Raw genomic sequence first — 24,032 nt, forward strand, 5'->3', positions numbered from 1 at the left:
TCAGACTTAGCTAATGTGCCACTGCTGCCTGCAGTCACTAAATCAAACTAATTCTTTTCCTAAAATGAACAATTAGTCCATCTGATCCATATTAGTACACAAAAGTAAATTAAAAGAAGGATGAATGTTCACGTTTGGTCAGGGGTGTTTTGGCTTTGCATGCGCATACGCGTTTCATTAGTTCACAGATGCTTGCAATATAATCTCCCAGAGTATTTTTACAGGCATATCTTTACAGCCTCTGCACTACAGTATTCGGAGCAAGAGGACCATTTTCCACAACGACCCCCGGCACTTTGTTGGAGTCCTGCAACGTTACTGTCAACAATAACCTGAACGTGTCTAGCACAGATATGGTGCAGCGGTTAAGGCTGTTACTCGCCCATTTCACTGGCGCAGGCCTGGTTCTATTCAGGGGCATTAGGGGGCAATGCAGCCCAACTTTGTTCCACCACAGGACACTTTTTCCCCACACAGAAACATCAGCAGAGATATCTCATGCTACAAAAATGATATGATTGTAGCAGTGGAGGTGGTTGTCTTCACTGCTCCTCAAGTCTCCTTCCGACACTAAAATGAAAAAGAAGGAAACTTTGTCAGACTGGTTGGTAAAAATATTTGCATTCATGATGAATTTTTGAAAATGTACCCACTTTTTGATAAGCCAACAGTACAATAAAATGTACTAGTACTGCCTTTTGGTACAATTAAATAGTATATAAATCAAAGTCCTAGGAACACCAAACTTCGATGGATGAACTTTACATTTAAACTAAAATGTGTGTCCATTAAAAAAAAAATGACAATAAAACACACAAAAAGTAAGGTAATGTGGTTTTGGTAGGATATTTAGTCATTGTAACAATGCTTCTTGGCAATACACCTTACACCAATGAAGACTTTATTTATTTTCCTTTCAGAAGATGCAGCTTTGTAAGGAGTAGATGTTTGTGGAATGACCACCACGGCTGAATATGGGTTGTGCACATGCAAAATAAGCCAAATGTTCTCTGCTTATGTTAACTTTTTATTATTCAAACACTGTTGAATCAAAGAAACACCACATAAACTGTACATTTAGACAATATTTCTAATACTGAGAATGATGCAACCTCCTGGCAACTGCATGTACAACTTGAACATTTATTTATACAATCACCCAATTATGTTCGGGGCATGCACCTGCACCTGTACAGCCAGGTGTGTGTGTGTGTGTGTGTGTGTGTGTGTGTTCAACAGCGAAAGAACAAGATGTAGGTCCAGCGTGCCTTCTGTTCAGTGAGTGGATGTGTGTTATTGCCTGAGATCCTGGGAGCTGGTGTACTTGTACAGTTTACGCTTTTCGACCTGATCACGTGACAGCCGATGGGTCCTGCCTTATGGAGCGAGCTGGACCACCCACGTGGCAAAAAGGAACAGCCGTGTAATTGCGACTGAACTTGTGTGAGTGTGTGTGTGTGTGACACGGAACACGATGAGTGCGACCAAGACGGATTACTTTGCGTGTGTTTTCCTCCTCGCGACAATAAATCGCTTCAATTCGTCTTCATCGTAAGTGAAGCGTCTCGCGCTCCACAGGGGGCGGATATCTCGGATTTGTCCGGAGGAGCTGTCCCCCACCTGGGAGGAAGATGGTGAGTGCGCGCCTGGCGGCCAGACGAGCCGCCGCTGAGCTTCCCACGGCTCTATGGGCGGCCGCCCATACGGCTCAGGTGTTCAACCCTGGACAGCCTGGTGATTTACTGATGCCGAGGAAGTGGCTGCACTTGATTAGCACGAGTTCAGAGTCTGTGGTTGCTTCCAGAAGATCAGTGAGATTATTGGATTATGCGTAACGAAGAAATTAGATGTTGTGGTTTACATCGAACAATCGTGTTGACACAATCCTGGGTAATAATCTGATATATTAGGCTACGTTAGGGTTAGTTAAACCACTGCACTGCCTCACTGTAAATATCAACACGATACAGCCAGATTGAGACCTGATAATAGTCTTTATCGCCAACCAAGAATCTGTAATGCATTTCAACTTTAATAATAATAATAATAATAATAATAATAATAATAATAATAATAATAATAATAATAATAATAACAACAACAACAATGCGTTATTATAGCTCTTAATTAGTAATTACGCATATATCCATATTGTATGCCAAAAATTCCTTTTAGTCGTTTAAAATTCTAATACAACTGAATTTTTGTATGAATATGCAGTTTCTAGTTGGAGTTTTTTAAGTCATTCCTTGAATATTTACTAAATGCTTTCTTCTGCAGTCGCTGAATGAGTGACATTACTTTTTGAACAGTTACACTTGTCTATTTGAACTTGAACTGAATAGAGATTATAGCGTGTCCATGCGTAATTACGCACGGGTTTTTATCGACATGTTTTGATAAGTTGTTGAATATTTTTGATGAAATTACCATTCTCCTGAAGTGTGATTTGAACTTGAAACGTCATGTCAACTCTGATTCTTCATCATCCCATGTCTGGTGATACTATTTGAGATATTCATTCATTCGTAGCGGTAAATCTTTCAAACGCTGTCGTGGCACCTCCCCTTGCACCGCTGTAATTTGAAGCTGTAGTACCACCATCGTGGTGATAGTGGACAAAGAAAAAAAAAAACCAAAACGAAAGAACAATAAAAACAAAGTTGAGAAGTTGGCTTCAGACATCCCCTGTCGGGAGTGGGAGCGCGGCTCCAGACTCCTCACACTCTCAAGGAAACGCTTCATTCAAGCGAGGCAACGCGATGTGGAAACCCAAACGCACCGAGGGGTTCGGCCCTCTGCGAGCCTCCCCTGCAGTTGGAGATGCACACATGAGGTCCCTCTGCCTGGGTGGTCTCTCTACTTTAGTGAGCTGTTGCTAAGCAGCTAATAATAGTCGTGTTTGCTGAGTAATTTTTGCCCTTCTGGAACCAATCAGATGCAAGAAAGTCCTGCAACCTGACAGCCCCAGAGGCGGGATCTCCAGCTTTTTCTTTTTTTTTTCTTTTCACCCCTCCTCCTTCTCTGCCTCCAAATGGAGAGAGGTCTTTTTCTCCTCTTCTATTGAATCTCAGAGTTGGCCGTGACGCGCGGCCCAGGGGAAGACCGCATAGATTTCACCAGAATGCTCCGACCATCGAGGTTTCTCACCCGACGACTTGTGTATGGGAATCTCTTCGCGCTCCTCGCCTTTTGAGAGAAACTCACTTTCTGAAGAGACACGGTGAAAGCGGTGGAAGCGGTGGAGACCTCCGGATCGCGAAATGTTGGGATGGAAGGCGCAGACTTTGACTCGCCGTCTCCAACAGGAGTATGAAGTCCGACTTCGCGGGTGTGAGATCTCCGAGAGTGAAACTCTGTTGCCTTGGGATATCGCTACACGCTTTCGGGGAAATACTATAAAGTGGGAAACGGTAACCATCTCGCAGTCCCCGCAACATGGCCTCGGCTGCTAATGCGCCCTCCGAGCAGGAAAACAGAGACCCCGATCGGCCGAGGATAACGCGGAGGAACAGGGGGGACTATACCCGCAGCACACCGCTGGATTTGGAGTATTTGCAGCGGCCGAGTTACTGCGATGCGGGCTTTGCTCTGGAGCAGATCACAGAGGTGCTTATTTCTCATCTGAACATCCCCGTGGTCCGCGGTTTTACAATGTGATCGGCAGAAAAGTTGCCAGAAGTGTGTCCGGTCGCTGCTGGGTAACGGGATCGGGCAGCACGGGGGTACGGGGGCAAGGCTGCGGGGCGACCGGGGCTGCTTTGGGTTGTCTTTAATGCCGCATCCAGAGTCCCCCTCATTAGATGCAGCCGGCTTCTGTTCTGAGGATGTGCAGCACAGACACTTGATTGTTCTCAACGCATCCCAACTTTATAACGGGATCGCAGCGCGCTCGCGACACGCAGCCTTTCACGCACAGCCGCCACTGACTTTTCCGCCATATCCAGCTTGACCTTTAAATCTCGGCAAGCTGCTTTAAAAGTTAAGGTGCGTGCGTGTGTGTGTGTCAGTCAGTCAGTGTGGAGAGGAGGAAAAAAAAAAAGAAAAGAAATCCATGTGGCTGCCCTCTTCCGTTCACAAATATTGTGAGTCTCCCCTGTGATGGCTCCTCCAGGAACACACAGGCTGGACGCAGTGAGGAGCCCCCTGTGTGCAGGTGTGCTGGTATCTGTGGCTTTTTTACCACGTGCACTGTCACAGAATCTTTAATATCACCCATCTCTTCACCCCCAAAAGCAAGCCGGGGTTTTTTTTTTTCTGATTTACTCAAAGCATCACTAAAGTAGAACGATATATTGCAGTCAGTTACAGAAAAACACAAGGAAAGGCTTCACTGATTGTGTAACTGTAAGTTTGACAGTCATTTCTTTTCCCTCCTCCACTCTGGAGGTCCCAGCTGTCCACCCTGTTTTGCAGCAGACTAAACATGTGACTTGTTTGGAGGGGATAAGCATATTCATAACTCATCAGAGGAGCAGTGAAATAACAGACCGGGTTCTGAAGATATATGGTTTTACCTGCAGGGGATGAACATACTGCCTGTTTGCGTGTATCAAGCTAAGGTTACGGTTTATACGTGTCTGTGATATGGCAGAACCTCTGGTTCTGGGGAGTCCCCGCTGGTTTCCAGGCGGTCCCCGGCACATGTGTGTATTGTGTGTTGGAGCCATTATAAAAAGGTTAGCAGAGTGAGCTGGCCCTGACTTCTGTCACTATATGTATTATGTTATTACGAGTGATACCAGCTAGTCGTCTTACATGCTCGTCGGGAGGCCCGCAGTTTAAAGGCTCAGAGCCTCCTTGACATGAAAACATTTCAGACCACCTGTGGTTGTCATTTTCCCGCACGCATCACATGAATCCCTCTTCCCCCGAAGGCTGTGGCATCACACACTCAGGTAAGTGCAGCGTCCTGTGTTGTTATCTGACAGTAACATGAGGATTCTTGTCTTGTCCTAGGGGAAGGCGACTGGGAGGAAGGCACCCCTGTGGCTGAGAGCGAAGTTCCAGAGACTTTTATTTAGGCTGGGCTGTTACATACAAAAGAACTGCGGAAAGTTTTTGGTTGTGGGCCTCATGATCTTTGGAGCATTTGCTGTGGGCTTGAGGGCAGCTAATTTGGAAACGGATGTGGAGAAGCTTTGGGTGGAAGGTAAGACTCTTGAGTTATCACTGGCTGATTTTGATAAGCTGTGCCATTCATCCCTTTCTCTCGCCGAGTGTGTGCATGTAATTGGACGTAACCTGCTGGGTCTATTGTGCTCTTCACCACTTCTGCTTCCATATTGCATGTTCATAATGATGATGCTTGGGCTGATCCAGAGCCACTAAACAAGCACAGGGGATTGTTTATTGTTTAGGTCCTGGCTAGTGGCCAAGCAAAACTTTGGTGTTAATTTATATTTTGTAGCATATTTAAAACTTTCAAAAAGCCCACTGGAACCACAACGCAAGATGTGCAAAAGATGGCTGTAACTGCACTCACAAACAAGGTTGTAATTAAGTTCATAAGCAGCTTTTGGGGAGCGGAAATTTTTGTCAAAGCCGCCATTTTGTGAGAGTGTGTGTGTGTGTGTGTTTTTGTCTGTGTGTGTGAGAGAGAGAGAGTGTGTGTGTATGTGTGTGTGTGTGTCTGCCTGCCCCCAGCAGTCGAAGGCTCAGAGACTGTGTGTGGTCTCCGTTTTGGACAGCTCTCAACTTTCCAAAAAGACTTGTCTCCGGCTGCAGGGGAAAGCAGAGTGAGGACAGGAACTTGTGTTTTGAGGGGTAGATAGGCTACTTGTGATCCCCCCCCCTCTCTCTTTCAAAAAGTACTTGCAAAAGAAAGAAAATTTAAAAGGAAAAAAAAAGCGACTGTGTACATGGGTGGTGCTTGGGGGGGTAAGGGGAAGGGGCTGAGCTTTTTTCCTTTCCCTTTGATCTGCATTCCTGCACTTATGGCTGGAGTGGGCTGTAGGAGTCATGAATGGAGCAGCAGGTTTTTGCCTTTGAGAAATTGAATTCAAGTATTTCCTTGACCCTGAGACATGAACACCATTGTTCACGCTCGGATGAATTCATATCAGTATGGTGGCCCAAATGTATTCGATCCACTTTTTTATGTACGCTACCCGAAGTTCTGAGGAGGCCCTGCAGCTCATGAGATCGAGTGTTCAAACGGACTGATTCGTGTCCACATCAAACACCCCACCTCCTCCCCGGGTTGGCTGTTCTCTCCTTGCGTGCCGCTGCGAGGGTCTGACAGACGGCGTGTTCTTCTAATCTGCGGCGCAGGCGCAGTGGGCAGCCGTTACGGCAGAGGGGAGCCTCTCCAGCACAGGACTCCTGATTGTACTCAGGGGGGGGGGGATCACACTGTTTTCACACCCTTTTTACACGTAAGGCACAGATTACACCAAAACCCCCCATACTAATCTGAATGCTAGCAACAAGTTGTTATGCCAGATTACACCACAAGTTCATAGATAAACAAGTAATTTGTTTGAAAGGATTTATTACCTGTTGAATGTAGATGTGCTTCTGTCTTTATGATGTTAGAAACTAAAGAATATAACTTGTTAACAGCACATGCTCAGTATTCAAGATTACAGCTCATACATGTTGTCGTACCGGAGTTTTCCTCAATATTCCAACACTATTAGCGCTTTAAAAAGTCATGGACATTGGTAGACATTGCAACTGTCATGCTGCCTGCAGCTGCTGTGCTTCATGAGACTTCAAAATGAAAATAATTAACTTCTACATCTAAGAGTGGCGAAGAATACACATATAATGTACTTTTTTCCAAGTTGTGTATTAAATGGTCCCTGTTTCACTTTGATATGTGTAGCGCTTCATTGTTTTTTTCAGTGATTTTTGCTTTACTGTAGCCAATATTTGGAGGCTTTCAGTTCTGCTGAGGTTACTGTAAACTTTAGGTGCTTCTTGCCAAAACTGCCTGCCTTGCATATCGTGTGGTGACCCCTGGTAGACATCTCCAACACGGTCTCATACACAGAGACCTGCTCTCTCACACACACTGAGATCCAGGGCTGCAGTGCTTTCCTAGGTCCCGGTACATGAGGGGTTCCAGATGCTGGTAGGGAGAGATCTGTTTGTTTAGATTAGACTGCACAGCTGAGGGATAGATTAGTTCTGCCTGGACCGTGGAACGCTGTGCTGGGCCGTGCTGGGGGACCGGCCCATCGTCCGAGAGAGGAAAAAGAGGAGAGAGGAGGAGAGGACAGAGCGGCTGTTTATGTTTCATTTGGAACTGCCCTCCACAGGCGACCCGTGGACGACCCCGTCTGGAAGCTGTGTGGCCTGTGGACGCACACATACGCTCGCACACAATGCAAGCGGCCCGTATTGGATATCTTAAGCGCTTCGGAATCAACTTGTGTTGCATTTTCGTTTAGTGATCTGGCCTCTTGTCAGTCATCTCCTGCTTTCTGGTTCCGCTAAATCTGCTGCAGACCACCGTTTCGCTGCAGACTGGACTCGGCGAGTGTGTTTATTCTACACGCTGTCACGTGCCACAGCTTTTGCGGGATTGTCTCTTCTCACACGGCACTCACTCGGCACTGTTTATAAATACTCAGACACAGGAAGTTCTGTTTATTAGACAAAGTGACAGAGACCAATTGGGAGTGTGGCGCTGGCCCTGCACAAAGCGGCGATTGTGTCAAACCTCCGAGGATGTGTGGTTGGTGAGAAGTTTGTCCTTTTGTTGAACAGATCAGAAATGATTGTGAGGTTTTTCAAACAGTTTTTTTTTTCTTTCCACCTGAGAAACCTGTCACTGATGTATGAAGGACAGATTGCTTCCACGCCGTGGACAAATTCCGCCTTTAAATCCACAGTGATGCTCACAGGAAATGATTGGCTCAAACAGGAGGTTGTAGTATTGTGCTGCCTATCTGTTCTATCTCTACACACACACAGACACGCACACACACACTAAAGGTTGTGCGAACGTCTCCCGTGTTTTCTCAGAGTTGGAACACATGCCTGTTGGCTCGCGGTCAACTGTAGATACATCCTCGGTTTGAAATTGCAGATGATTGGAGATGATCTTATGGATCGTTCGTTGATTAACTGTAAGCCACCTTCAGGGAGCAAAGGCATAGTAGACTGTAAAATGACCCCCTTTTAGGTTCCTCCTGGCTACAGATGGAAAACGGAGCCATCCCTTGGCATTCTAGGTTCAGGCAAACACAGGCCAAATTGTAAAGAAAATAGCGGCGCTGCTTGCCTCTAATTAAAACAGTATCACATAAACATTGGCCTTCCTGTAGGACAGCCCCTCAGTCCCTCGCTCGGTTTGTTCGCTGAGAGAAGGGCTGCAGATCGTTGGGCTGTGTTGATGGGGTAAAGAAGGTACGGGGAGAAGAAGGGTGGGAAATGTGGGACTTTTGAAGCCTGAGCTGTGGGCAGGGGTTGAAGTTGAAACTTGGGCTGGAATAGATGAGCTGGAGCTGCACTGTAATCTGGGCTGAGTTGTGGTTAGTCTATAGCTTCAGCCTGGACTCAGGAGAAGACGGAGCACACAGCACACAAAGGATGTGTTTTGTTTTCATCCTTTGTGAACTCAGAGTTGAGCTCCGTAGAGAGAAGAACAACGTTGTATTTGTGATTTGGGTTGAAATGAGTTTTTGCCAGGGGGGTAAAGAGGTCTTTGGATTGACGTCTCAAGGCTGCAGACAGAAGGGGAGGCCTGAGGTTTCTTGAAGGGGGGGGACATAAGCATAGGGGCCAGGGGCCACGGGGGTAGACCCCTGGGACCCTGAGGTCATCTCGTAGAGGCCCTGCTATTTAAAACCTCACCTGATACTCACTGTGGCCTGGGTGCAGAGTGAAGACTCACAGCAGAGGGAAAAGGAGGGGAGGTGGGAAAGCTGCAACAAAAGCCGCAGCTGTCACCAGTCGCTGTTTGTGTTTGGCATATATTAATGCACGTGTGTGTGCATGTTGACTGTATTTGAGTCTTCCTCCTAAACCAGAAAATGCAGCTTGCGCTCTTCTTCAGGACTGATGCTTAACCTTTTGACATTATTCCTCCAGCAGAGGGCAGTGAATATTTTTGAATTTAATATCTCTCATACTGTACATTATCATATCTCCATTCAAATAAATTCCATATTTTATGTCTGTGCATGTCACCAGCACCACTTTCATGGCAGCATATGTATTCAGGGGATAACATGAGATGGAGGAATTACAATTAAAGTCCCAGTTAACTGCATTTATTTTCCTTAAGATGGAAAAAAAACCAATTGTTTATTTTTGAGACCAATATGGTAACAGTTAGCATGGTGCCAACTCGTGTTTGTGTGCGTTCCGAGCCTGATTTAAGGTCTCAGAATCCAGTCTGATAGGAACAAACGTCTTTTTCTCCCTGTCTTTGCATGTCTGTTTTATATCTAGTGTGATTAAGAACTGGGTTGACAGAGTTGGTGGTTGTTTTGTTGTTTTTCTGGTAATGGCAGCGGAGAAGGCAGCAGTATAATGTTAAGTGCATGCGGAAGAAGCCTTGACATCCTTTCTTGTGGACGAAGATCAGGAGCGGGGGGTGCCATGAATGTGGCGTCTCTGAGAGGATTTGTGGTTTCCATGATTGAATTATTCAGCTTTTGATGTGCATAGAGGCACTGATTCATGCACGGATGCATGCGCTCACACATACACATACGTGCACGTCATCTGCAGAGTTGTGGAGGTTCTTTGAAAGAGTAGGTGGTTGATCAGGGCTGGCATGGTAGGCTATTTCATCGGGCTTTTCTTTGCACTTTTCTTATCTTTACTCCTCTATTTTTCTCTGTCTGTCTCTCACACTTTATCTCCAGCAGCTTTAATTCAGCAGCCGCGAGCAATCAAACGCACAAATGCACCTAATATTTTTTTTCCCTAGTTAGCGCAGAATCGGCTACGGAGTCATCCGTCTCGCCCTCCTCATCCGTCTCGCCCTCGCACGATTGCATGCACTCACACAACCGGGCTCAGTTGGGTTTGTGTTTATCAGCTCACTACAAACAGGATTAAACCCCTGTATAAGGAATAACATTCCAGCGTGTTGTGTTAAACTTTACGAGTTGATGAAAAGTGCAGGCGAGCTGGTGAGGGATTTAGCACGGGGAAACATTGCGCCTCTGGTACTGTACACAGACTTACAGCGCTGTTTTCTCAAGCTCGCGCTCCAACATTTTAAAAAACAGCTTTGTGTATATTAGGCCCTACCTGGCGAGGTGGAACATGAAATAACATTTTAAAAATTTGCTCATTAACCACGGCCTGTGTCTGTGTGTGTGTGTGTGTGTGTGTGTGTGTGTGTGTGTGTGTGTGTGTGTGTGTGTGTGTACGTTCGGGGCGCGCGCACTCCCATTCACAAACAACATCCTGAGATGCCTCCATGCTCTCTGTTTACATTTTGCATTCTTTCAGGCGCTCTTATTCAAAAACCAGAGCCCTGCGAATGACCGACCACAGGAGACTGTGGGGGGAATTACCCTCCCCCTTCCACCTCCCCTCTCTCTCCCTCTCTTTTCCTCTCTGCCAGAAAGGGCTCTCTCTTCACCCAAGGCCCCCACCACCCTTCCCTTCCCTTCCCTCCAGCAGCAGCAGCACCACCACCACCACCACTCCCCCGTCCCTGGCTGGAGAGAGTGGCCTCAGAATGCCAGATGTATTACAGAGTGAGCCACGGCAATGTAAACACTCAGCCCTGCCATGAGAGCAGGGTGGTCTGGCCTCCCTCCTTCCCTTCACTCCCCTCCCCTCCTCTCGCCTCTCCAACGCCCCCACCCCTCCTTCCCCTTTCCTCTCTTCCCTCCCTCAGAGTACTGACTGCCAGAAGGGTGGAGAAAGTACAAAACAGCAGAGTGTGTGTGTGTTTGTGCGTGTGCGTGCACATTGAAAGTGAGGGAAGAAGAAGCAGCGGTATAGTAACGGTAGTGTGTTTGTGTCGTGGCCGCGGTGCCTGCCGTCACACTCGGGGTGTGGATTGATGCTTCTCAGAGAAATATTCTTCATCGCGAAAGTGTGCGCGCATGTGTGTGTATCTCTGGAATTTTCTTAGCCCCTCTGGTGCGCCACAGTTCCATACGTAGCCGTATAGTTGCAATTCCTGCTGCACGTCGTCATAGAATCTTGGCAGCAGCAGGACTTACACAAGTACCACACATGCACACGCGAGGCATAAAGATACAGAGATAGTGTTTCCTCTCGCACATGATTGAGAGGTTTGGCTCCGGATCGAGTCAGTATGCGTCAGAGTGAAATAGTCTGCTGGGTTGAGACCTCCCTGAAGGTCTGACTGAAGCATTAGGACACTTGGAGCCCCTATGACCGAGCACAACAGCTCCAGTCTTATTTTTTTCCTGCCGTTGTCTCCTTGCTGCACCTTTGATACTGTAAGAAACATTGTGACACAAAGCACAGGTGCACACAATCACGAAACAACAAAAAAAAAAAACCCTGGCATTCTGTCTCTACTATGCATAAATAGTTTCATAATTGACACAATGTTGCGACTCTGTTTTTTGGAGTGCCACTTCGCTCTATCAGGTCATTCTCACTGCTGGCATCGGCCTTGTTTTTGGCCTCAGCAGGCAGCTGTTTTCAGGAAACAAGCTCTCATTCAGATTTTTTTTTCCTCCGCTACTGTTTCAGCGCCAAACAACAGACAGACCACATTGGCAAATTGCAGGTGAACGGATATTAGCCTCACTTATCAGATACTGCGCTTTACACCACATGTTGACCAGATTGTATCCAGAAACCACAGCTCTTTAATTTATTTCAATGTGTCACTTTTTCCAAAGTAGGACTGTGGTTTGTCGTGAAATATAACTCAAACATCAAACATCACTGGTGAGGTATCGAGCTGCTCACATCATTTTAAATCTGTAGATTTGTTTGTTACGAGTTGTTAAGAGCAGATAGCTATAACCGTGATAACTCACTATTTCATTTTGCCAATAATTGTGCAGCACATTGGGGTCGAAGAAAACTTTGAAATATATGTGTTTATTACTTAAAGTGGACTCACAAGATCACCTCTCATGTCTACAGAAGCAGCACAATGGGAATACCTCCAAGTCAGATTGTATGAATGAACAAAAACAAGACTTTTTTAGTACTTTAATAATATCAAATGTGTTCCAGTGGTAGTGTGTTGTTGCTATTTGTTGTTTGTAGTTCAAGCAGGGATAAAAGCATTGAGGCATATTACATATTCTTGATTAAAAAAAAATACGGGTTTTGATAACCACAAATAATATGAATGAATGAAATACCTGATGAGAAAAAAACTAGCTGACTTTATGTTCCTCTCTTCTCCCATTCACTCTCTGCTTCTGTCCTGCCCTCTTTTTCCACGGTTAGGAATGTGTGATTTGGGGATACCTGGAATCATGGGACATCTTTACAGGAAATGACAAAGAGATGGCTGGCTGAGATTGGCTGTACAGGCTCATGTCACGGTCTGTTATGGCTGGGCTCTCGGCCAATCACAAGGCTGTAAATGGAGCAGGGGGAGTCGGCTCACCTGGCTTGAATTTGACAGGCACTGACAGGAGCTTCTCAGCCGACGTTTCGTTAATAATACGCTGGTTATCCAATTTTGGCGTGTTGGTTATTTCAGTCAAGAAATGGACCATTTTTTAAAGATTTATTAAAAGTTTACTCTTACTCTATCATCGGTCTGTTGCATTAAAACATCATTGATTTTTAGTGGAGCCAGTGCACACAAGCACGCACATGCTGCAAACTCAGACTTTCTGTCAGCGTTTTCCTCCCCAGCCACTCTCCACTGCGCTGTGAATCCATTGGCATTGAATAGGACTTTTTTTTTTCTTATTTTCAGGGTGGAGGTGGGGGGTTGGTAGGTGGAGAGAGGGACCTGAATGAAGGCAGCAACGTGGAAGAATCTGCCCATTGAGGAGTGTGTGAATGTACACCTCGGGCCCAGGGGAAGCTGCATTGGGAGCCAGCCGACTGCTAAATACACCCATTTTAGGGGCTGCAGGGGCCGGACAGGTGATTAGCATAATCAGGGGCGAGGGGAGCCATACATATGGTAATGCTGGAGTTGTGGGGTGAGGGTTGGTGGTATGGGTGGGGATACGAGGGGGGGGGGGCAGTGGTTGGCAGCTGGGGTGTCACATTTGTGTCAGGGGTCGGGGTGCTCGGGTGTGCGCGGCTGCGCGAGGAGACGCTCGGCTACAGCTGCACATCAGAGCGTTTCCACTGTCTGTTCTTGTCATAGCTCTCTCTCTCACACACACTCTCTCCACTCCCTCTCTCTTTTCTGTCATCCTCTCACCCTTCTCCCACCCTTTTCTCACAGTCACCCACTCTGTACCTTGCTTGTTTTATCCTCCCTCTGTGTGGCAGCCCCCCCCCCTTTTTTTTTTTTTTTTTTTTTTTTTTTTGAAAGCTGACAGGAGAGAAAGAGTGTGAGGGGGAGAGAGTGTGAAGCTGTATGTGTGTGTGTGTGTGTGTGTGTGTGTGTGTGGATGGTTAGGAAGGTGGGGGCTCACCATGGGTCAGATGGGGTCTCGGCTCTCAGTAAGGCCTTTCATCACATATTTGTGGTTGTGTGCACACCTGCATTGCAACGCTCACTTTCCAAACTGTTTTAAATGCAGTGTGCACCACTGTGCATGCTGCTGCTGCTACGACGACAAAACTATTAATGCTTCTACTTTATTGAAGCTACAACAACAGCAACAGAATCTTTGAAACAGTGGAAGCAAAGTGCACAAGGAGCTTTCTTACTTCAGAGTTTTTGACGAATTTTGAATCTGCTATGATACGGCAACTAAGTCAGACTCACACAGGGACACCAGATGGCCCAAAGAGGTGGTAGTTAATGGCGGAGGAAGGCAACAGGTGGGTTCTCCTTGGTGATCAAAGCTCCGGAGGGTGACTGGCAGCAGCAGCTGAGGAGAAGATAAACAGGAAGGGTTGGAAAAGAGAAGGTGGGGTTGTGAGGTGAGGCTGGGGACTTTCTGTGGGAAACTCCACCTGAGCAGAGCCACAAACAAGATGAAATTAGAAAGACTTTCACAGAAACTGTAATGCTTTTCAATAAGGTTTTATTGTTTTATCATATCAATCAGAATTTCAAAGTTTTGTGGAGAGAGCTTACATAGCACCACTGGCCTGTTCGGTTTCACATCGATCGAAAAGATTGACTCTTCTGGTGCTGGTTGAATACTTTGTACTTTGAAATGTGAGGTAGTTCTTTATATATAGTCTGTTCCTGACGTAACTATTTCTGTTTAACACAGTTTCTCAGAAACTGAAAAAAAATATATCAAGCATTTTGATTTTCACATCCATGTATTATGCTATGCTATGTGTTATTTCTTTCGAGGAATTCTCAGAGTTGAACTGCATCGAAAAGTTGGACTCTTTAGCACTCCTAGTTAAACTTGTTTGGGTTGAAGTTATTGTACCTCTGTAAAGCTCTTCTGCAGAGCGCTCGTGCCTTTATGTGTTTGGGCTGCTCTCTTGGTATGGGAGGTCGCTATAGGCTTGGTAGCAGAGAGATGACCTGGTTTTGAGGGGCTTCCTCCTCACCACAGGGGGCCCTTGCTGAGATGGGGCCTAATCCAGCTAATCCTTTCTCTGCACACACTCCCACACGAAGATGTGTTTGACCACATGTATGTACACATAGTTTATTCATGTGTGAGTGATGGCTGCTGCTTGCACTGGTTTCTTTTGCAAGTCACGCATACCTTGAAGAAAAAGCTTTAAATTTAAGATGCAGCATTTCTTTCTGCGCTTGGTTTTCATGGGAGCCTCGTGCGCAGGAGGTGTTGTCTGCTGGTGGTGGTGCATGTTTTCCCTTAAAAGTGCGGGTTGCTTCCGTTGTCAGACATAAGAGATGTGCAGGGGGTGGGGTTGCGTGTTGCATGGAAAAGAGAGAAAGTTGGCCAGGGGGAAAGGGGGGGGTGGGCTGGTTTTGACAGAGGGGCCGGGCTGATTGCCATCATGATCTGGCCAATCACAGGCCGGAGCTGAATAGGGCAAAGAGAGAGAAAATGAGAGTATAAAGAGGAGGGGGAGTCCAGAGCTGAAAGGAGGAAGGGGGTGATGTCAGTTCCTTAGAAACCTACTTTCTCTCCTTTCGTGCCCACTGCCCCCCATTCCTCTGGTTTGAGAATAGGGGGGACCAGGGGTTAATGTTATGCAACATGCTGAATACCCACACTGAGCGCTCCACTACAGTGACATCCATTGGCCTCTTCTCTCCTCTCCTCTCTTCTTCTCTCTTCTCTTCTCTTCTTCCAGAAAATACGAAAGGAAGCACCTAGTTGAAATAGTGAATTTTAAAACTTTAATTAGCAATTGCTTCCCTTTTCTTTTTGATTAACTGGTTCATTGTGCGAGCTATATTTGAGATTGTAATGCTATATCTCTGCTTTGCATGGTGGAGTGATCAGTGCCCATGCTTTGAAGCCGTCCCTGGTTTGGGGTGAATTATTTTCTTGGAATACTTCGCGCAGTACTAAAACATGCATTTGAAGTCAATTGGTGACTGTCTGTAGGTTTGAATGTGAGTGGATGTGAATGTGTGTCGCTTTGTCCAGTGGAAGACTTTTCACTGCTGTATGTGGTTTCATCAGCAAATGCTGCCATCTCTAATATTTCACTGAAAAATCTGAATCCAGAGTTCTTGAAAATGTGTTCTTTCGCTTGGAGTTTTGTCTGAGATTTAAATTTAGCAGTAGCGTTCTTATTGAACCTCAGTTCAGTGTATTCCCTCCATTAGACAGCGTAGCACATTTTTTTCCCCTTCAAACTCAGTATTCAAATTTCAAAGCATTTTCAGTCTCAACTAGCAGCAGACCTGGTGTTTATGGACTTACTTACCAGACAGCAATTACCTGAAAATGGCAATTTTTGGCTTTTTTGTTTCAGAGAAGTTTTACGTTCAGATGGAAACATTTTGATCACAGTGCTGTGAAAATGTTGCACCCTGTAATAAAGTGTTGACTCACTACAACCTAAGACACTGCAGAAGTTTACAGATTCACTTGTAAACATGTCATCCAAACTGTTACTCCACCCCTCTGTCTCTCACATTCATTAAGCATCATTCATTCCTTTAATTTTCTTTTCGAATTAATGTTCCGTTTTATGTCACTTTGAGGTCTAACTTGGTGCTTTGGCTGCATCAGATCATCTTTGTTAGGAACCCAAAAGACAAATCAACGTAATTAATTCACCTGAAAATGTGTGGAAATAGAGATGAGTTAAGAGACTCCCCCAGTGTAGGGAGCATTTGAAAGTGAGTAACACTTTGTTTTGGTCGCAGCAGCTGAGCCTGTGTAGCGGGACACCTTCGAGATATCAACACATGCTGGGGTCAACCAGTTTTCCTTGGAGAAGGAATATGGGAATATGTGTCATTGAAGAAACACAGCTGTGTGTACACACACACACACACACACACACACACACACATACACACACACACACACACTCGTATGCACATGCTCGCACGTACGCAAACGTGTGTACACACACACACGCACACACACATTTTCTTGGTCCAGCTGGGGTGTTAATTTCACCCCAAGGCTGTGTGAGTGTTGACCCCAAAACTTTGTAACCTCGTGAAGTGTGGAATTCTCTAAGCCTGAGGCTGTAATGTGCCGTTTCCTGTCGAGAGAGAGTACATTCCTTTGACTTGTCCCGTTCCTCGCTGCTTGCTGTAAACTCAAGGTCTTTGGGTGGCAGTCCGTAACTTCAGAACAGACACTGAGTTCTTTCTAAGCATGACCCTCCCATCTTTTTTTTTTTTTTCAGTCAGACCTTTCTTGGTTTCTTCCCGCATGCAGAAGCACACTGGAAACGGACGCATGTCTTTCTCTCTACCTGCTTTTTTCGTTCTTTTCTTTCGCTTAGAGCGAGCCTGCGGGCCACTTTTGCCTTTGAGCGTTGAGTGTATCAGACAAGTTGACTTGTTAGTGCACTGTCAGCGTGCGTCGGGTCTTAATCAGTTCCATGCGCCGTGCTTTGAAGGGAGGGCTGGTGTAACGTAGCTGTGTAGCTGGCCCGGCAGTGGAAAGCATGTCGCTCCAGTTAGCCCGGGCCTGCTATTAATGATGAGTATTATAAACATGCCTTCAGACAGGATCAGATGGGAATGCTGTTTGGGTCCAGAAAAAAAGAAATCAAGTGTGTTTTCCTAATGCCCCGAGACATGGCCCCCTCCCTGCCTGTTCCATTGGTCTGGCTGGGTGGTCCGGCCAGGCAGACCAGGCGTTCTTATGTTCAACTTTAATGCCATTACAATGAACTAAAAATATTCCGTCCCTGGCTGCTGTTGCATGAATTGAGCAAAATTGTTAAACAGGATTAAGGAATAATTAAATGTTACAGTTTTTTCACACAGTCAGCTCTCTCACTGGACATTTTTCAGTGTGTGTGTGTGTGTGTGTGTGTGTGTGTGTGTGCGTGCGCGCGCACACGAGTGAAAGAAGATGGCTATAAATTGCTCTAGCTTTCACTGAGCGTTTAGTCACTGATGATGGAGGAGCTCAAATCCTCTGCCCGTAAATCAGACACAGATACACTGCACTGAGCGACGCTTATGCAGACACACACATCTTTGTTCTTCAGTCCTAAACACGCAAGATATACAATTTCCTGGCCATTTTTAAAGCATTCTTTTGATAAAAATATGTAAAAGTTTATCCATCTTTGCACCATTTCGATTGACTGTATCTGTTTGTGTGCGTGTGCGGAAAAGAGAGTCTTTGCCAGACTTTGCTCCTTGACTGTATCGGGGTGGAGTGGAGCAGCTAAAGGGCCTGAATAGCTGCTTTTGTAGCTGGGGCTAGCGCAGAGCTCCGAGCGCACGCACAGGGCTTAGTCTCACCACGATACTGGGAGCAGAGCCGGGAAGAGAGCCTCCCTCTATCCAGCACACACGCAGTCAACATGGTTTGGCGCTTCGGACTTGTTAGCACATTTGAGAAGAAAAACTGAGCAGTTTGTGAAACGTGGATTTGTTGGGCTGATGATAACTCTTGTGGACTCAGAAGCTTTAAGTAAACGAAAGACCTTTATTTGAGATACATGCCTGATAAGGCTGTGGCCAGATCGAGTCTGTGTCGCAGAAAGAACAGATGATCAAGACAATGCTGCTCATGAGTGTGTGAATGGTGCCACTGCGCCCATACGGAAGACCTTATGTAATTATTCAATACAAATGTTTCATACGATTTTATGGCGAAATGATTTTGACTGTACTCATCTCTGTCTAGTTGGCGGGCGTGTGAACCAGGAGCTGAAGTACACTCGACAGAAGATAGGCGAGGAGTCCATGTTTAACCCTCAGCTGATGATCCAGACGCCGCGGGAGGAGGGATCCAACGTTCTAACGGTGGAGGCGCTCCTGCAGCACCTGGACTCAGCTATCCAAGCCAGCAGAGTTCATGTTTACCTTTATAACAGGTACCTGTCATGTGCAAATCAGTTTCATTGTTTTCTTTAGTTATATGTTACTGATTTGTTCCTTATTCTGTGTCCATGGTCTTTGGAGGAAGAACTAATCAGATACTGCTTTGCTTTCTTTTTCAGACAATGGAGCTTAGACCATTTATGCTACAAATCAGGAGAACTAGTCTCAGAAACAGTTTACATGGATAAGGTGAGATTGAAATGGAGCAGCTTGACCTTGTTTTAAATTGCATTTCTCCTTTAATTGTCTGGATCCTACAAGCTGAACTATTGAAACACGTTCTTTTGTCATTGTGTCCCAATCTTGTTCTGTGCTTGTCCAATTAGATCATAGAACATCTTTATCCCTGCCTCATCATCACCCCTTTGGACTGTTTCTGGGAGGGAGCGAAGCTCCATTCTGGAGTGGTCTATCTCCCGTAAGTACACCAAACTGTGATTCCATTTCACAAGCAGGATCTCAGTGTAATATATTAGCAGCGGTAACATTCAGACTGACTTTAGCACTGAGTGAAAAGAACGAGGGGAAGAGGAGCTGAAACTTCAGTCGGTGCAGCTCTAACGCACTCAAAAAATCCCAAAGAGACACCACAGAAGAGCAAGTGTGTGCATGTGTGCGAGTCCCAAACTCGTCCCCTCTGAAGGCTCTATTGTAGTGGTTGCTGGCATGCGTATCGCTGGCGATAGTTTTCTGCGGCCCTGGGCCTCACACCATTGTCTGCTGGTTCTGTTGCTAATGGCCTGCTGCTACAGTAATACTCAGCAGACCTTTACCTCGGCATGTGTGATGCACACAGTGTGCGCCACTGCAGTCGGTGCATATGCACACTCTTGTCAATGTGTGAAAGTGTTTTGGCTTGAGTCGCGCTCATCTTTATGCGAACGTGTGTGTACGTCTCAGAGTGTGTCCAAGATGGCAAATAAGGTTTTTTTTTTTTTTTACTATGTTCTGGTTGGGAGGCCGGGAATAATAACCCAAGCCTGGTTAAGCACATACAATGTAGTCTGAATGAGAGAGAGAGAGAGGGAGAGAGAGGGAGAGAGGAATGTGAGGAATAGAGAGCATAGAAAGATGAGGTCTGGATTGAAGCAGGAATTCCCCCATTGCATGATGGGAAATGATCTCCACTTATTATTTTCTGTCACCTAGCATAGAAAGAGATTAGTTTCTCTTTCCAGAAATGTGACAGCTTTTTTTTTTCTGAGGTGAAAATTGAAGGCAATTACACTCAAACATCTGAAAAATGCAACACAAATGTGACCACAGGACTTCTCACATTGTGGTGGGTTTTTTTTTCTTATGACAAACTGTCTTCAGGTTTAGCAGTGGTGCTTACATCAGGGAATTTACCATCCAATCAAAGAAAAGCCGACATACTAAACTGGTGAAACAATAATGACTCAACCTTTTTTTCCCCACGATTGTCTGTATCATTTAGCTGTTTTTGATATTTAATTTGAAGTCGTTTGGTTGTGCTAACTGAAAAATACATCAAGGTTTGTTAAATAAACCAACAGCTGAATTCAGAGTCAGCTTATAAACTCTTAATAACTGCGGTTGATGTCTTGAAGTATTTTATTAAAGGTGCATTAAGGAGTTTGCACGTTTTATGCGAAACAGCGCCCCCTGCAGGCCGTGGGCGTAATGCAGCTTAGTGAAAAACTCGTGCCTGTGGCTCGCGTGCACGGAAGAGGGGGACTCCTTCCTCGCTCGTTTAGTAGCGCTCAAGTAAAATTTAAGTTTCTTTTACCTGGTGGGGTCTGTGTGGAGCTGTGGCAGTGCAAGAAGCCAGTCTTTTCTTACTTTCTGGAAGCTCCTACTCAGTTGTTGCTCACTAAGCATCTGGCGGAGTAATGGCGGACAAAGCGAAACTTAACAAGCCGGAGCGCGCATTACGTCATTCCTTTCAAATTCTCCCCAAAAAAATTCTGGTGCCGGACCGGCACTGCAACTTTCAAGTGACAATTTAGCGCTGTTAGAGGTACTTGTAATGAATATGTCAGGGCACATTGTACACATCATTAAAAATGTGTAACATATTTGTGGTGGAAAATAAGTATTTTTAAGGTTGTAAAACTCCTTAATGCACCTTTAAAGACTGCTGTGACTTTACTCTCTGTATCAATTTGACTAACTTCTGCTGTGCAGCCTGATCCTTCATTCAGTCACTTCATCTGAGGATTTTATGCAAGCAACAGCAGTTGTCTTAATCAAGTGGGCCAATGCTATAAAACATGGAAGGAGCCTTGTTTAATCCGTCTCTGTGCTTTTGTCACCTTACAGAGGTAAAGCCCCTCTGCAGTGGACCAACTTTGACCCCAAGGAGTTCATCAAGGACTTACGAAGTTCAAACTACCCGGTAGAAGACTTTGAGGACATGTTGGAAAAGGCTGATGTTGGACACGGTTACATGGATCGACCCTGTCTGAATCCTGCTGACCCTGACTGCCCCCTCACTGCACCCAATAAGAACTCAACTAAGGTGAGCACATGTCTTCTGTGTATGCAAAAATATACGTTCTGCCACAATCTGAAGTCTTTGGTTTTATTATTAGCTCCTGACAGTTGTTTTGCTCTCCTGTCGTTGCACCAGCCGATCGATGTGGCGCGGGCCCTGAGTGGCGGCTGCCATGGTCTGTCCAGGAAGTACATGCACTGGCAGGAGGAGCTCATCGTAGGAGGGCCCACCAAGAACGGCAGCGGACCCCTGCTCAGGTAACATCAATTCACAAACACACCGGTGATCACAGCGGTGCCTATTTTGGAACAACTTTGTGTGTTTTTTTTTTTTTTTTTTGTTCTCAGTACGCTCTCTGAAGCAGCGTGTGCGTGTGTGTGCACTGGGTGCTATAAATCTTGCAGTCATTAGCAGATTCCAGTGAAATCTTAGAACTCCAGCTGTTCCTGCTCAGCTCTGGCTGTGCTGCTTGGGCACCACACACACACACACACACACACACACACACACACTGAGTGATCTATTGCTGGGCACGTTTGACCAAATAAACATTGATTTGACGTACAAGGACATAATTCTAGAACAAGCACCAGACTGAAGCTATAGCTTATGTGCTGCACCTAATAGTGCATGTGATGCCCAGTTGTATGTATAATATGAGCTTTCTGTGCTGACATAACAAAACACACTGAACCACCCCACTTACAGGATTAAATACAGTTTTTGCGAAAGTAGAAACTGTCAAATTCATCCAGGAATCAAAACCTCTACATTTTATTTGCCCTCCTCTGACAGGGTAAAGACGCATAAATTATACAACGTTCGCTTCCTGGCCACTCGTTTTAATGCCAACTTGCTGTTGGGATAGAGCATGTATTCACACAAAGGTACACCTTACAAACACACTCGCACCGCTCAGAGAGTACAGAGGGGCGCGTTGTTTGTGTTTTGTGGTTGTGTTTTTTTCCTGGCAAGGTTGAGTCATTAGTGTGTGCGTGTGTGTGTGTGTGTGTGTGTGTGTGTGTGTTTGCTGCTGGCACTCACTTTCTGCATCTTGTTTACTAACTGCCACCATTACCGTGATAATAAGGAATATTACAGAGATCGCTTTTATTCAGAGAACGACGGGCGAACGTCTGCAGCTCAGGCTCATGGAATTTTAGGATTTGAAAATACCTTGAATGGTTCAACTGCCATTGCGGTGAAGTCCAACTCATTTGGAAAGCACCAATCAGCTATATTACTTTATTGCTCTCCTAATGTGCACATTTGTTCATTTCAGTGTATGCCTTGGCCCTCAGGAACCTTATTGAAAAGCTTTGGATGTGAAGGCAAGCATGTAGAAGAGGGACAAAGAGAGTGACAAGCATTGCAATTTGAGTCTGGTCGTGCGTGTGTGTTTGTGTGATGTTTGCAGTCCCTCCGTGTGTTTCTGGGTTTTCTCTGAGCGCTTGAGTTTCCCCTCACAGTTGGAAAACATGCATTTGTGGCCAGGGTTGCAAAATTCCAATAAATTTGCAAAGTTGGAAACTTCCCTTGATGAGAATTTATTTGAATTACTGGGAATAAACCAGGGATTTACTAAATTGAAGTCTGGCTCTTGATAGGCAACTTTAACATAGTTAGGAAAACTGTACTTTGGCTTAATGCTGACTGAAAACAATCAGATTTCATGCAAGTACAGTTGAATATCTATGTCATTCGTCAATCACATGCACACAGCACACAGCTTACTGCAGGGCTGCTGAGGCCACGCCCCCTACATGCACTGTGCTGTCTTCCATTCAACACATTCCGTTTAACTAACCATGGAAATTTAAGAGAAAATTTCTGGACATTTTCCAACCCTCTCAGACACACCACTCTCACGTCAAGAGTCTTCAATATCAGTCCCAAATCTACACAGAGGTGACTATACTATACTATATGATTGTTTAGTTATCAGTGTCTATATTCCTCATGGGCTAAAAAAAAAGTCTTTTTTTTTTTGTCCTTTAAAAGATAATTTAGGGGGTTTTGGCAAATACTGTCTTTTGTCACGTTACCTTTTGTTCTCTAAATAATCCTTTGTTATATTTCAAGAAAAAAGTGAAACCCTGACTTTGTATTTGCACTATTAAGGTTGTTGTGAGCTTAGAGGGAGGGTGTCTGTGTTTTCTGGTATACCTAAGGGGTTCATACCATGATGTGTGTTCAGCAGGTGTTCTTAACAAACAGTTTAATGATGATGGGTTTTTTTCTTGTGATCTGGCAGCTTTGGCTTTGATGTATACTGCTTCCTTTACTACTTAAATCAGTGTGTTGTCTCTTGTGGCTCCTGCTGGAAGAAAAAAGATCAAAATGTACAATTAGGGGCTTTTGGTTCACTGCTTTCTGGAATTATTTGCTCTTTTGTCTCCTTTGGTGCTCCCAATGAAAGAAAAAACTGTTAGAAGCACCCAATGTGTTCAACCACAATCCTTCAAAGACCACAATGAAGCATTTATTCTTCTTTTCTTTTGATGGACTGCACATCAGCTGTGGGATTCAAGCCACATTTTTTTATTGGGGTGTTTGATACTTGAGCAAGTCAAATTTTGAATTTTTGTTTGTGATGGTTTATCCAACACGTTGGATATTGGATCATCACCTGATAGTATCACTGAAAGCATTTATTTCACATAAGTGTCTCTGTCTCTTCTTCCCTATATATCCTCCCATGCTTTCCATCCCTTTTCCTACCCTCTCAATCTGCCCTCCTTCCTGCTCTCCTCTGCAGTGCCCAGGCCTTACAGACCATGTTCCAGCTGATGACTCCCAAGCAGATGTTTGAGCACTTTCGGAACTATGAGGACATTTCCCACATCAACTGGAATGAAGAAAAGGCTGCAGCTATACTCGAAGCCTGGCAGAGGAGATACTCTGAGGTAAGGGCCAAAATACTCAGGAAAAAAGGAAAAAAAAAAAGACTTGGAAAAGTTAGAAAGAGAAAAGAAATCTACCCTAAATCCTTTACAACCACATTGTAAATCAGCAGCCGGATACAGGTGAACATGAAAAGGCCCCATCCAAAGCCTGGGCCCCTAATAGATACTAGAACCACTGTTGGTGTGTGGTAAAAGGCTAAAGCTTTCC

General features: G+C 45.3%; 1 protein-coding gene across 4 annotated transcripts in view; it reads left to right on the plus strand.

Moving 5' to 3' along the window:
* Window positions 1–1,505: 1,505 nt before the first annotated feature.
* Window positions 1,506–24,032, plus strand: part of ptch1 (patched 1) — a 47,297-nt gene continuing 24,770 nt past the window's right edge. For 3 of the 4 annotated variants that reach the window (XM_030104251.1, XM_030104253.1, XM_030104252.1), the window contains exons 1-8: window positions 3,069–3,609; window positions 4,960–5,152; window positions 18,264–18,453; window positions 18,580–18,649; window positions 18,787–18,878; window positions 20,744–20,942; window positions 21,054–21,175; window positions 23,677–23,824. In XM_030104251.1, coding sequence (XP_029960111.1) covers window positions 3,439–3,609; window positions 4,960–5,152; window positions 18,264–18,453; window positions 18,580–18,649; window positions 18,787–18,878; window positions 20,744–20,942; window positions 21,054–21,175; window positions 23,677–23,824 — 1,185 coding nt within the window. In that variant the 5' untranslated portion in view covers window positions 3,069–3,438. Of the gene's footprint in view, window positions 1,635–3,068; window positions 3,610–4,959; window positions 5,153–18,263; window positions 18,454–18,579; window positions 18,650–18,786; window positions 18,879–20,743; window positions 20,943–21,053; window positions 21,176–23,676; window positions 23,825–24,032 lie in introns of those variants that run through there. The other variant, XM_030104254.1, reaches the window with a different exon arrangement.

Source organism: Salarias fasciatus, chromosome 12 (genome assembly GCF_902148845.1).
Source record: "Salarias fasciatus chromosome 12, fSalaFa1.1, whole genome shotgun sequence".
Taxonomy (NCBI): Eukaryota; Metazoa; Chordata; class Actinopteri; order Blenniiformes; family Blenniidae; genus Salarias; species Salarias fasciatus.